The sequence below is a fragment of the Carettochelys insculpta genome, chromosome 6 (assembly GCF_033958435.1).
Source record: "Carettochelys insculpta isolate YL-2023 chromosome 6, ASM3395843v1, whole genome shotgun sequence".
In the NCBI taxonomy this organism is placed as follows: Eukaryota; Metazoa; Chordata; order Testudines; family Carettochelyidae; genus Carettochelys; species Carettochelys insculpta.
The window spans coordinates 114618003-114632683 of record NC_134142.1 but is presented as its reverse complement, the minus strand read 5'-3'; the positions used below and the strand labels follow the sequence as shown (position 1 = coordinate 114632683).

Genomic DNA, 14681 nt, shown 5'->3' with positions numbered 1-14681 from the left:
TTTGCTAAAATTTGGTAACATCCCGTTATGATTGCTTTCAGTCTTCTGCAATCTATGTCACTGCAACCTATGGAGAAATTAGCAGAAATTATTTGCTTGCCACGTTAATAGTGTGAAAATGTGAATTTCCTGTGTAAACCATTCTACATTTACTTGGCCCCAACACTTCCTCCGAGGCCCTATCCCTTCTGGGAGCACTAAGTCGTGTCCCCACCCTCCAACTTTGCTCAGAGACCTGGCAATTCTGTTGGCCTCCCTTCGGGGCTGGATTTAGGAGTCTTTTCTGGATGTGTCAAGACATTGTGTCTCATTTACATTTAAAGGATATGCATGTGTAGCTCAGTTAAATATGGATTGATGGTGTTAAAGACATTGGGGTTGATCTGCTACTACTTTTATGATTTGTAGCTATTTACCTCAAAACAAAAAAGCAGTCAAGTAGCACTTTAAAGACTAACAAAATAATTTATTAGGTCAGCTTTTGTGGGGTAGCCATTGCTATGGTCTGAAGAAGTGGGTCTGTCCCACAAAAGTTCACCTAATAAATTATTTTCTTAGTCTTTAAAGTGCTACTTGACTGCTTTTTTTGTTTCGGTAGTATATAGACTAGCACAGCTTTCTCTCTGTTACTATTTACCTCAGTGTGAAGTCAATAAAATAATTTGTGCACAAAGCTTTACATGCTTAAATGCTTTTCTGGATTAGGCCCAGAGTGCACAGATCATTGCAGAATCAATCTCTTACTCTCTAGTTGCTAGGCCTACAAGATGAACAGACAAATGGGATGGATTACCATTTTCTGCTGATTAAAGCAATATTATCTGCTAAAATGATTATCACTTCCAAGGCAAGAAAGAGGAAAGTTGCCGCATACACTGTGATAAAAGGCAAAAGGAAGGGATTGATATTATGTGTAACAATAATGATTATGCTCATACAATATGTAGAGAAAAGAACTGAAATAAATTCTAACTTGCTTCGAATTATAAAAGAATCACCAAAGTATAAACACTCGGCAGAATTTGAATGGATTTCTTGAGTTGGGAGCAGATGCTGTTCCATGTGGCATGTTGTCAGTCAATGTCAAAAGTATGCTTGGGGGGAAAACAAAATTAAACAGTTCTCTGTACAGCCTTGGTCTCTTCTTTCATCAATGAAAGTTGCACTGTTTCTCTGACTTCATGCTTACTTGGAACTCAGGCTATGAGGAAACCATTGGATTTTCCAGTACAGGGGAAAAACGTCTTTTAATTTTTATGTCCATTTATATCCATTTAAAGTGCTTGCATTGTTTCTCTTATAAGGGATCTTGGAAGTACATTGTCTCATCTCCAAGTGTTGTGGGTGGCTTGCTGTGGGCTCACAGATTTAGATGGACTCTCTTCCTGCAGCTCTTTGAAGGTAAATAAAACTGGGTCATTTCAAATATGCTCCTATGATTGATGTTTTTAGTTAATATTTCTCTTTCTGTAATTGTACTGTTACTTTATGAAAAAGTTCTTAAAGGATTTTAATTAGGTGTATTTATTAATCTTTGAAGATGCTAATGCAATTATTTTTACCACAAGGCCTGATTCTGAACACACAGACTTGTTTCCATGATAGCCTCATTCACTTAAGCCGTGTCTACACGTGCACGCTACTTCGAAGTAGCAGCACTAACTTCGAAATAGCGCCCATCACGGCTACACGTGTCGGGCGCTATTTCGAAGTTAACATCGACGTTAGGCAGCGAGACGTCGAAGCCGCTAACCCCATGAGGGGATAGGAATAGTGCCCTACTTCGACGTTCAATGTCGAAGTAGGGACCGTGTAGTCGTTGCGTATCCCGCAACGTCGAAATTGCGGGGTCCGCCGTGGCGGCCATCAGCTGAGGGGTTGAGAGACGCTCTCTCTCCAGCCCCTGCGGGGCTCTATGGTCAGCGTGTGCAGCAGCCCTTAGCCCAGGGCTTCTGGCTGCTGCTGCCGCAGCTGGGGATCCATGCTGCATGCACAGGGTCTGCAACCAGTTGTCGGCTCTGTGGATCTTGTGTTGTTTAGTGCAACTGTGTCTGGGAGGGGCCCTTTAAGGGAGCAGCTTGCTGTTGAGTCCGCCCTGTGACCCTGTCTGCAGCTGTGCCTGGCACCCTTATTTCGATGTGTGCTACTTTGGCGTGTAGACGTTGCCTCGCTGCGCCTATTTCGATGTGGTGCTGCGCAACGTCGAAGTTGAACATCGACGTTGCCAGCCCTGGAGGACGTGTAGACGTTATTCATCGAAATAGGCTATTTCGATGTCACTACATCGAAATAAGCTACTTCGAAGTAGGCTTCACGTGTAGACGTAGCTTTAGAGTGGCATTAGCTGAGATAGGAAACACTATCCCAGTTCTGTCCCAAAGCTAGTTCCTGAGCCTTCTGATTGATTCTCTAGCTCAGGGTTTCCCAACCTGTGGGTAAGGACCCAAATATGGGTTGCCATTACATTTCAAAAGGGTCTTAACTGAGCTGGGCAGCTCCCCAGGTGGCTATTAAGAAGCCGTTCACTCCTGAGTGGTTCTCAACCCCTTAATTGGATTAACAGCTGTCAGGCAGTTAAGCCAATCAATTAAATTGAGAACTATTTCAGCTGCAGGTGAGGCAGGGGCCTGAGTCCAAGATTGGGAGGAAGGGTAGAGCTAACCAGCTCCCTGGCTTCCAGCTAGACCCCAGCAGGGATCCTGCAGCTGGTGCTGCCAGCTGGGGGTCTGCCCCAGCAGGCTTCCAGCAACGGGAGGTGGGGGGCGCAGTCAGGGTTCCCACCATACTGGTTGGGGTTCCTGGGGCTGGTGCTGCTGGCTGGAGCTCTGTGCCCCAGCTGACTTTCAACCACTGGGGTCCCTGAGACTCTCCTAGCCCCTGAGTGTGACTCCCCTAGTCCCTGCCCCAAGTGACTTCTGGTCTCTGAGTGTGACTCCCCTAGCCCCTTTCAGACCCTGAGTGACTCCCCTTGCCCCCTCCAGCCCCTGAGGATGACTCCCCTAACCCCCAGATGACTTCTAGTCCCTTCAACCCCTGAGTGTGGAGTTCAAGCCAGGGGGAGCAGTTTGGGTGTTGCCTCCTTCTTAAGGTGGCACAGTGGCAGTTCGTGCCCGGTATGCAACGCTGGCCCAATAGCACACCGAGAGTGGAAGAAGAATCTTTATTTGGCATGCCAAGTAAGGTGCAGGGGGATCTCCCCTCAAAGCCTGCACACCTTGCAACAAGCAGTGAGCAATACTTATACCTCTCTCCTCCTTTGTTCACCACCCCTCCCAACAAACCAGGGGAGAGTTTCTCATACTCCCTTTATCCATTCCTCCAGCTCAAACTGAATTTCTGCTGCTCATATGACATTCCGCTCTGGTAATTCCCTATTAATCAGGAGGTAAAGTACCAATAGATTATTAACTGAATGTAAGTTACAGGGAGGTAGAGTTATTCAGTCGTATAGAACATGAACAGGATTTCAGTAACAAAACAATGCTGAATTTCATGAGAAAATGAAGGAGGATTCACTAACAATGCTAAATACAATATTGAACCTCATGGGAGCATTAGTAAGCATTCATTTACAAAACAATGTTTCTATGAGTACAGAATATAACGTTTCCCCTGCCAACATAACTATTATGAATATATAAAAATGAAAGGGTGCAATTTTATATTCTTGCCTCAGGTGCAAAGTTAGCTAATTACAATTCTGCCTCCTCTCTCCCTCCTTCCCTACCCCCCAACTTCCCTGTTTTTGAATCGCCTTGGGTCACCAAGTCTTCCTGAATTGTCAAAATGGGTCCCCATCTGGAAAAGTTTGGGAACTGCTGCTCTAGCTATTTACATTATTCAATATGCTAAAGATGTGAAGTAAGTCAGTAAGTGGCTTAATGTTCTGTGTACTTCTGTTGAGGAACTCTATATAGCCTATAACAATATTTCTGACCTGAGCCAAGTGAGCTTGCTGGATCATCTTGAGATTCTGGACCTAGAAGGAAATAATATAGAAGACATTAACCAGATTCAGTACCTAGGACTCTGCAGCAAACTGAACAGCCTCACACTGGAGGGGAATTTTATTTGCTTGAAGCCAAACCCAGAGTCTTTGGAGGTGAGAACCTTGTTCAGATTTTTTATATTACATTTTGCCTGTGTTTATCTCAAGTTGGTAAATCAGGTTTCCACAGAAATACTTTAGTTGTATTGTTGTTGTCTTTTTAAAAGGCACTTTCCATACACACAAGGAAGGATGAAAGAAATATAAGTATCAATTGACAAGGCCTTTTCCCTAAGGGCTTCAAGGGAATTTTGCTATTAGTAGGAACCCCTCCTGTTACATGTGGGTCTGTGGTAAAATAAACTAGTGAGCAAATTATTCTTACATGAATAAACACTTCTCTCACACACTAGTGGACATATATGTGCAACAATAAATCTTTCACCATCTGCTGCAAACTGCCCAAGAGTTGCTAGAGTTTAATTCCTTCCTGCTTTCTGGCCAGCCCAAGCCCCTTTCACTGCTCACCAGGGAGCATGGAGCAGGTTTTTGAGCTTTTTTTTTAACCTCTGTTACCTTTTAGCAAGAAAATATCTTCCTAGTCTGTATGTCAGTCTTCACAATGAGCATTCCTCATTTCTGTGGTCAGAGGAGCAGCCAAGATCTTCACGCTGAGCTAGGGCAACCATATCTCCCTGTCCCAAATACAGGACAGGGAGATATGGGGGCAAGGGACAGCTTCTCCCGGCTCCACCAAGCCCTGGGGGACCAGGAAGGTGGCGGCAGCTGCCAGCCCTCCCCAAGCCTCAGGGAAACAGCAGCCCCCAGCATTTCCTGGGAGCCGCAGGGAAGCAGCATCTGCCAGCGGTCCCTGAGCCCTGGGGAAACGGCAGTACCAGCCCTTCCTGGGAGCTCCAGGGAAGCAGCAGGGAAGTGGCAGCCGCCCACGTTCCCCTAGCTTCCCTGAGGCTCAGGGAAGTGACCTACGTGCTCTCCGGCCAGCAGCTGTGCCTGTGCAGCTGCTGGCGGAAAAGGTCAGTGGGGGGAAGGCCCAAATGCAGGACAATTAGTCCCTTTTAAAAAATAAGTAGGGATGCCTTTTTGGCGTCCCAAATATGGGACGGATGGTCACATTAGTCTGAGCCTGGGCTTAGGACCAGCCCTCCTGAAGAATTTCCCAAAATTCTCTGCCTCCAAGCAGACTCCAGGGCACCCTTTAGAACAGAGTTTTATTTTTTTGGGGGGGAGGGACTGAAAGACTTTTAATTAACTCTCTCCCAAGTTTCTTTAGGGCTTTCTTCCCAAAATTGATAAACTTAAAAAATTGTATGGCTTTCTCAAGAGGGTTTGAAGGATGGCACCTTTCCTCCCATCAGAAATGGCAGTGACAGCAGGTTGCCCGCACCCAGCTCTCAGCTGGCATGTGAGTGATGTCCACACCAAGAGAATTGAGCAGACTCCAGTAACACAGCTTGTAGGCAGTGTGCGGGCAAGGTCCCAGTCAAAAGGCATGAGCAGGCTTCAGTGAAACTCGCACCAGATGGCATGTGGGTCAGACTCACACAGAGCTGAGCAGGCCGCAACTAAACCGACTTTTAGTGGCATGTGGGTAAGATGCTTTCTGAAAGATTTGTGTAGGGCACGGAGGAGAAGCCTGGTCACTGCATGTGAGCAAGATACACAAAGAGTCATCTGAGCAGGCCACACTGAAACCAAACCAGAGGGGTTTTCAAAGCCTTCTGCCTTGCTACTAGGCACGCATGTGCCACTTATTCCCACAGCTTGCAGAGGATGTATCCAGCATGTCTCTGTAAGGAGTGAGGTAGAGCCAATGGAAACAAATGGTCCCACTGGTATCAGGTGGTTCTTGCAGGTAAAACAGATTTACCTGCAAGTCTTCAGCTGCTCTAGAATGTGCCAGCTCCTGTAGCCTTCCTGGTCCCAAGCTTATTTGTCTCCATTGCCTCACAGCTTTTAACAGAAAGGAGATCAAAATCTTTCAGCCAGGACACTAGTTTGCATCTTGCCTTAGTTAGTTTTAAAATATTTTTTAAAATTGTTCAAATGGTGCTATCCAAGAGTTCTGTATCCCTACATTGAAGGCCAGCCATCATCAACATTTTATCAGCTTCTGCAGTGCCAGAGAGGCTGCTGGAAACTGGTTGCATTATCTCTGCTCTTTGGGGACTAAACTTCTCTAATGTGAGAGATCCTGGAGCTTTGTCAGATAACTGTGCTGTGATGTGTAAAAATGTCAGGAAGTCAGTAACACAGCTTAACAGCATCCATAGAATCATAGAAGAGTAGGACTGGAAGGGACCTCGAGAGGCCATCGAGTCCAGCCCCCTGCCCTCATGGCAGGACCAAGCACTTTCTAGACCATCCCTGAAAGCCATCTATCTAACCTCTTCTTAAATAGCTCCAGTGATGGAGATTCTACCACCTCCCTTGGCAATTCGTTCCAGTGTTTGATCACCCTGACAGTTAGGAACTTTTTCCTAATGTCCAACCTGAACCTCCCCTGCTGCAATTTCAGTCCATTGCCTCTTGTTCTATCCTCAGAGGCAAGGAAGAACAAGTTCCCTCCCTCTGCCTTATGACACCCTTTTAAATACCTGAAAACTGCTATCATGTCCCCCCTCAATCTTCTCTTTTCCAAACTAAACAAGCCCAATTCTTTCAGCCTTTCTTCATAGGTCATGTTCTCTAGACCTTTGATCATTCTCATTGCTCTCCTCTGGACCCTCTCCAATTTCTCCACATCCTTCCTGAACTGCGGTGCCCAGAACTGGACACAATACTCCAGCTGAGGCCTAACCAGCGCAGAGTAGAGCGGGAGAATGACTTCTCGTGTCTTGTTCACAACATGCCTGTTAATGCATCCTAGAATCATGTTTGCCTTTTTCGCAACAGCATCACACTGTTGACTCATATTTAGCTTGTGGTCCACTATAACCCCCAGATCCCTTTCTGCTGTACTCATTCGTAGGCAGTCCTTTCCCATTCTGTATGTGTGACACTGATTATTTCTTCTTAAGTGGAGCACTTTGCATTTGTCCTTATTAAACTTCATCCTGTTTACCTGAGCCCATTTTTCCAGTTTATCCAGATTCTTTTGAATTATGACCCTGTCCTCCAAACAAGTTGCAACCCCTCCCAGCTTGGTATCATCTTCAAACTTAATAAGTGTACTTTCTATGTCAATATCTAAATAGTTAATGAAGATATTGAACAGAACCGGTCCTAAAACAGACCCCTGCGGAACCCCACTAGTTACACTTTTCCAGCCGGATTGAAAACCATTAATAACTACTCTCTGGGTACGGTTATCCAGCCAGTTGTTCACCCACCTTATAGTAGCCCCATCTAAGTTGTATTTGCGTAGTTTATTGATAAGTATATTATGTGAGACCGTGTCAAATGCTTTACTGAAGTCTAGGTATACCACATCCACCGCTTCTCCCTTATCCACAAGACTCGTTATTCTATCAAAGAAAGCTATTAGATTGGTTTGACATGATCTGTTTTTAACAAAGCCATGCTGGCTGTTCCCTAGCACCTTACCACCTTCCAAATGCTTGCAGATGATTTCTTTAATTACCTGCCCCATTATTTTTCCTGGCACAGAAGTTAAGCTGACTGGCCTGTATTTTCCCGGGTTATTCTCGTTCCCCTTTTTATGAATGGGTACTATATTTGCCCTTTTCCAGTCTTCTGGAATCTCTCCCATCTCCCACGATTTACCAAAAATGATTGCTAAAGGCTCAGATACCTCTTCTATCAGCTCCTTGAGGATTCTAGGATGCATTTCATCAGGCCCTGATGATTTGCAGACATCTAATTTTTCTAAGTAAATTTCAGTTTGTTCTTTTCTTATTTCAACTTCTAAGCCTACACCTTTTTCACTAGCATTCTCTATGTCAGGCATTCCTTCAGATTTCTCAGTGAAGACCGAAACAAAGAAATCATTAAACATTTCTGCCATTTCTGCCATTTTCCTTGACTGTAGGCAGTGTGCGGGCAAGGTCCCAGCCAAGAGGCATGAGCAGGCTTCAGTGAAACTAGCACCAGACGGCATGTGGGCCATTTCCAAATTCCCTGTTACTGTTCCTCCCTCCTCACTGACCAATGGCCAACTCTTCCTTTTCCTTATGTGGGTCAGACTCACACAGAGCTGAGCAGGCCACAACTAAACCAACTTTTAGTGGCACGTGGGTAAGATGCTTTCTGAAAGATTTGCGTAGGGCACGAAGGAGAAGCCTGGTCACTGCATGTGAGCAAGATACACAAAGAGTTAGCTGGATGACCTCTTATCATGGATGTGGCTGAATCTCCTGCAGTTGCATAAAGTTTGTTTACAGCCATCAGTCCTGGCTCTCAATGTTCTGTGCTATTATTTAGCTGTAATTTACTCCTAAAGGTCCCCTAAGAGCCCCGTAAGCAGTGGAACTGTTGTTAATGCTGCTGGACAGTATTGACCTCCCGTGGGTCAGCAAATTCTCTGGTTTGGTACCATCAGGTTCCAAGAGTGCCAGACTAGAGAGGTTCAACCTGTAGTAAAAAGTATATTATCACCTAAAATGGGGACTATCATTAGATGCAGTAAATAGCTCTAAAACTGGAAACTTTTAAAATGGAAAATTTAAGTTCACTCACTGTAACAGCTTTAGAAGATCAGGGGAGTCAGCGTAATTCAATCAACCAGTTTTCTGGAGCATGAGTAAGTGCTCTGTAGATCACTGGTATTTGTGGATGATAATTTGGGAATCACAGTGATAGAATCAGAGAGGTAGCCGAGTTAGTCTGTATCTTCAAAAATAGAAACTTTATCCAATAAATTAAATAAATACATATTATTTGCAAACTTTCTGTGTACATGGACCATAGTTCTCCTGGGTTAAAACAAATGATCCATTATCATCATCTTCAGCTTGCTGTAATTGTAGGTTTTTCATCAATTCTGAAGAAATAAATGTGAGACAAATAAATAAGGGTCAATGTTAATTGCAGCACAAGTCACCCACATTGTTAGTAGTAGCCTAAAACCAAGGTACAGTATATGTAACCAGTGTTATATAATATATTGTCACGTATTTCCTAGTAATTGGAGTATTTTACACTGATTTTTACTGGAGACCTGTAATGCATGAGTAAGAAAGAAAACAAAGGGATGGCACAATGATTCCTCTGCATCACGTGCCATATAGCTTCCCAGTTTACTTTAAACCATTCACATCCATAGAATTAATTTGTGTAAGAAGCTTGTAAGCTTAGATAAAAGCTCAGTCATGTAATGCAAGTGTGGATTTTTTCAACCCATGCATATAATAATGGTGAATATTTATATAACTTTTTTAATAATTATTGGCTTGATCACATCTGTCACTGAATGCGCCAATAGAGTGTACTGTTTTAGTTATCATTTTTTTCTTTTCAAAGAGCCAGTAAGCTGTGCCTTAACAAATTGCTCTACATTTGTTTTCCTTCTTTGTACTTTCAGAGGTATACTTCAGAGGCAGATACTATTTATAATTGAAATGTTTGTTGTTGAAATTTCATTCCTTGCTGAAGATGTGATTAGAAACAAAAGTCTCTACAAAAAGAAATCTATGCTTTCTTCTAGTGAAAAACTCGGCTCTTCTCGTTTTTATTCTCGTAAGCTATGTCTACACTAGAGAGTTTTGACAACAAAACCCCAGTTTTGTCAACAGAACTCATGGACTATCTACACTAAAAATGCACTGTGTTGCATACTGACTTGACACTTTTGTCAACAGCCTTCTGCCTCTCCCCCATTAGGCAGAATGCCTTTCTCAACAGAATCTGTCAACAAAAAAGCCATGCGGACGGTCTGGGGGGCCCTCTGACAGACAGGGTTTTCGGGTTACTGGGCAGCCATATCTGCTGTGTTTCCGGTTGACTGGTCTGTCAAGAGGTCCTCAGGGTAGTCCAGCCCCTCTCTGTTGACAGAGTGGATAGAGAGATGCTGTGGATGCAATCTGTCGGCAGAAGTTTTGTCGGAAGGTACCTTCTGACAGTAACTTTTGTCAACAAATTTCTGTAGTATAGACATAGCCATAGAGTTAATACAGTGCAGTTTTGTCACTCTATAATTGTAGGCTTCTTTTAGAACCTAAGCAATAGGTACTAGAGCTATATGAAGTTCATATCTGTCCCCTTTTGTTGTCCATTGCCAAATATAGTAACATTTGGAAGATACAGTTATCACTTGGTGTCGTCAATCCTTAAAAACACCTGTGACAGGCTTATGCCAGGACTGCTCTTGACCTGTTTAGATGATGAAACCAGGGACTGATTAGTATTATAATATGCTGAAGTGCAGTGTTTTTAGAAGTGGAGTAGACATACAGAATATATAGTATGCAAGATACTTTCTCGAACAAGTTTTTGCAAAATGGGATCTCTTGAGTAAGTGCTAGCTAAGATGTTACCATCCAGAGATCCTATTCGATGCAACGTCTTTCTGTCAGTCATTGCATAGCTAGTGCACACGTGGGAGGATAAGCACACAAATAGTAGCATCCTGGAAGAGTCGAACATGACCAGAATTGAAGCCATTATCATTCACCAACAACTTTGTTGGACTGGTCACGTGGTTTGAATGTCTAATCAGTGCTTTCCAAAACAGATTCTGTTTTCTGAGTTGAAGGAAGGACAGAGGAGCGATGGGAGCCAGAAGAAGTGATATAGGGATGTGCTAAAGGCACACATGAAAAAGTGCAGCGTTGTGTCAACACTTGGGAGAACTTTGCTCAGGACTGTGCCCAGTGGAGTGGTAATCCCTGAGGAGGTGGCACAGTTTGAGAGGTCCCGCCGCAGTACAGATGAGGAGAGGTGGAGAAGAAGAAAAGAGCAGCAAAACCTTCCCCACGTCCCTCCACCAGCTATCAACACCTGCCCCATCTTTCATAAGACCTGCAGCTCTAGAATCAGGCTGATCAGCCATCAACGGACCCACAGATAAGAGGGTGACATGCAGACATCTGACTCATTATCAAGTGACTACCATGAGAGAGAGACTGCACAAGTTACGGAGACAGCTAGACGTAAAGCAAAATTCAATTATGTACGAAGATTCTTTGCTGTACACATATGGACCATCTCTGCCTCACTTGGTTGAATTTTGCTTCTTTGGGTCATTCTAGGAGAAGACAAAATAATCAGCCATTTGTTGCCTCCTTAATGATGGGAGGCCTGCAGAGAGATGTGTCTTCAACCACATTCTAAAAGAGGCAAGTCATAGATTTACTGTGACCCCTCAGTGAGGACTCTCACAGCCCTGAAACCATCACAAAAACATTCTACCTTCAGGCCCTGAGAGTTTCACCCTTGGCTCTGTCAGTTGTTCTTTCCTATTAATGCTTTCACCAACTGAATGAAGTATGGACAATTCACTGAGAAGTAGAACAAAAAGATGTGGAATTACATTTATGTTCCTCAGTTGCGCAAGTCTAACATTTCAAGCTACTGCACCCCATAGTAGCATCTCAGTAAGAGCTCTTATTTTTTATCTACAAAATAATTAACTAGATTTACTGCCCTTTCTTCAGGCTCCCAGTTTGCTTTACGTAACTTCATTTTCAGATGACCTCATCTTCTTCTGATATCTAAACCAAAAGCTACAACCTGATGATAAATACTGTAGCCCCTATTACAGCTGCTATTGGCAGTATTGCCTTGTGAGTGTAATATGATGCATGTCTCAAACAAGAGAACACTATAAATTGTAAACCTGTAACCAGCACACTGTGCAAAGTATATGTGCTACAGAAAGATGGGTTAAGGCAGTTCTTAAATGAAGATTAAGGAGTCAGATTAGTGTCTGCCTCTTAGCAGCAGCCAGGTTTATTTGACAAATTCCTTCTGCCCATCTGTGTGTTGTTTTTGTGGAAGGGGAATGGACAGTTGTACACATACTGCTACTGCAGAAAGATTTCTGTGTGTGGCAATATTACTGGTGGGTGAGGATTTGACTGACTGGGAATTGGTGATATACCATGTAATATTGTGAGAGAGCAAACTCTGTCAGGATCAAATGAGTGACTTATAGGTTAATGTTAACTTTCAGGTGAGCTATCCCTCACATTGCATCACAAGAACAATTTTGCTTGGTGCTTTCTTTAAACTGCTAGTGAATGAGACAGTCAGACATCATCTGCTGCCCTCTTAATCTAAGTTTTTTTTTAACCAGTGTTGCAAATGCATGTTCCAACCCACCTGTACACCTCACTAAATTTTCCTAAGCTGAGATGCCATGTCTTTGTAATGTCCTAATCTGTTAGAAATGCCCAACACTCACCAGGCGATTCAGAAACATAGTGTAATAAGCACTTTCTGTAACACTAAGCTTTCCTCTTCCGCTGTCCATAGTTCTTCAGTCAGTGCAATGTGCACATGGCCTATTTCACATATAATCCAAACTGTCAACTTATTAGTGCAGTTTCTTCTGGACCCATCTCAACATGTGTCCTAACCAGTATGTGGAAATGGGTATGTCATTCCAAAGTCTCAGAAAAGAAATCTAGCTGCAGTTCATTTTAGGTTTTGTGCATATGTCCTTGGCATACACTGTCTTGCAGGAAAAGAGCTTAGATTTAAATTTAGTCATCTCCTCTGATATACAGAAGCACCCAGAGTGCCTCCCCAGTCTGCATATGCACCAACCTTGGCTTAGAGTTTTGCCTGAAGTTGCAATCTAGCTCTGAGGGATCTGCTACCTATTAGCATGTCAGACTCTGGGTTTGGCAGCCTTCCGCCCAAGCCTATCTTTTTAATCACACAATGGCCTGAAGTTGGTGTCACAACCAGAGAACTCCAAACATAACAAGAGGGAGCACTTACGGCTTGAGTTTGTCTGATCTTCCCATAGAGAGCCGCATATTGTTTGCCATTTTGTACAGCACCCAGATGCTATGGTAAAAGCTGCTGAGGTAACTGATTAAATAAATTACAAAACAGCCTTTTAATTTTCCGCAATTTGTGTTGTCAGTACATTAGCAACTTGAGTAGTGGCTCCATCATAGAGAGGTGCAGTGAAATTTAAAATGTGTGGCTACATTTCTGGGGTGGATTGTTTTGTGCCTTCAAAACATTCTTCAAACTATCCAGTGTTCATGCAAAGTAAACACCTACATGTTACTCATAATAGTCCAGTTTCTCTTGAACAATCTGTTAAAATGACCATGCTCTCAACTCTCCAGGTGCCAGATTACAACTATAGAGCTGAAGTGAAAAAATTCATCCCTCACTTAAAGTATTTGGATGAAATACCAGCAAGTCAAACTACTATCCCTCTCTCCAGGAAAATGAACAAAGACTGGCTAATTGTCAAGGAGTCCATTAAGGAGGGCAGTTTGGCCAAAGACATTTCTGGGTTAGGTATGTCAAATTTCCCATGAAGATACTTTTACTAGTGCTGATACATAAGAAAGAAAGAGAGAGCACAGCTGGACTATAAAGGTATGTCTGCACTAGCGAGTTTTTTCAAAAAAGCTGGGGCTTTTCCAAAAAATCCCATGGAGCATCTACACACACAATGCATTCTTTCAATATTAAATCAGAAGAATGCAGCACTTTTTCTGGTGGCCCTCTTCCTCTCCCAGATGAGGAAAACCATCTTTTTTGGAAAGATTCTCTTGGGGGGAAAAAAGTGTGTAGATGCCTCAGGGGCCCTTTTTTTCAAAAGAGCAGTCCTCAAGGCACCAGATGATTTTTTTTTTTCTCTCAGGCCTATTCTTTTGAAAGAGCAGGTGCTGTGCAGACACTCTCTATCAAAGGAGCGGATTGATTTTTTTTTAATCTCTTTTTGTATGGACGTACTCTTTCAAAAGAAGTTTTTTTCTGAATAGATCTTCTGGAAGAACTTCTTTCAAAGGATCGGTGTCACGTAGATGTAGCCTAAGATCCCAAACCGGGCTTTCAGAAAACTCAAACTTGTCACTTAAACCTAACAGGTTGGCTATGGCAGTGTTTTTCAACCTTTTTTCTTTTTTTTATAAAGTACCTCTTTTTTAAAAAACAAAAACATTAAAAGTACCCCCAGTACCCACAATTTTCAATTTTTTCCCCACTATTGCGACACATTTGTTTAAACCAGTGTTTCTCAACATGTGGTATGTGGGTATGCATACCATTACAGGTATGCAAGAGAAGTCCAGGGGGCATGTGTGTAGCTGAGGGGAAGGGGCTGGGTGTGCCTGGCTTTTGGGGAGCAGAGGCGGGGATTGAGTTAAAGTGGGGAGCTGTGGATGTAATTATAAAAAACTAAACTAAAATTGTACAAATGGCAATTTTATCACTTACTTCAGATAAGCATAATACTGTACTCCAGAGCCAGCTACCCTCAGCCACCTGCTTTAACCCCGTACCCCTCCCCTCCTCCAGAGCCAGGTACCCCCAGCCACCTGCTTTAACACAATCCCTCCTTTCTCTTCCCCAGAGCCAGAGACCCTCAGCCCCCACCCCCACTTTAACCCGTTCCCCACTCCCCTCATTCAGAGCCAGGCACCCCCAGCCCCCTGCTTTAACCCAGTCCCCACCTTCTCTCCCACAGAGCCAGGCACCCTCAGCTCCCCACTTTAACTCAACACCACCTTCTCTCCCCCAGTGGCAGGCATGCCCAGCCCTCTCTCTCCTGCTGTAATCCAGTGATGCCACCACCATCGCTGCTGCC

The 14681-nt window shown here is 43.6% G+C and overlaps 1 protein-coding gene across 1 annotated transcript in view; it reads left to right on the top strand.

The window, feature by feature from the left end:
• Positions 1-14681, top strand: part of LRRC56 (leucine rich repeat containing 56) — a 95631-nt gene that overhangs the window by 62931 nt on the left and 18019 nt on the right. Inside the window, exons 6-8 of the mRNA XM_074996001.1 lie at positions 1305-1401; positions 3905-4102; positions 13210-13387. Coding sequence (XP_074852102.1) covers positions 1305-1401; positions 3905-4102; positions 13210-13387 — 473 coding nt within the window. The remainder of the gene's footprint in view (positions 1-1304; positions 1402-3904; positions 4103-13209; positions 13388-14681) is intronic.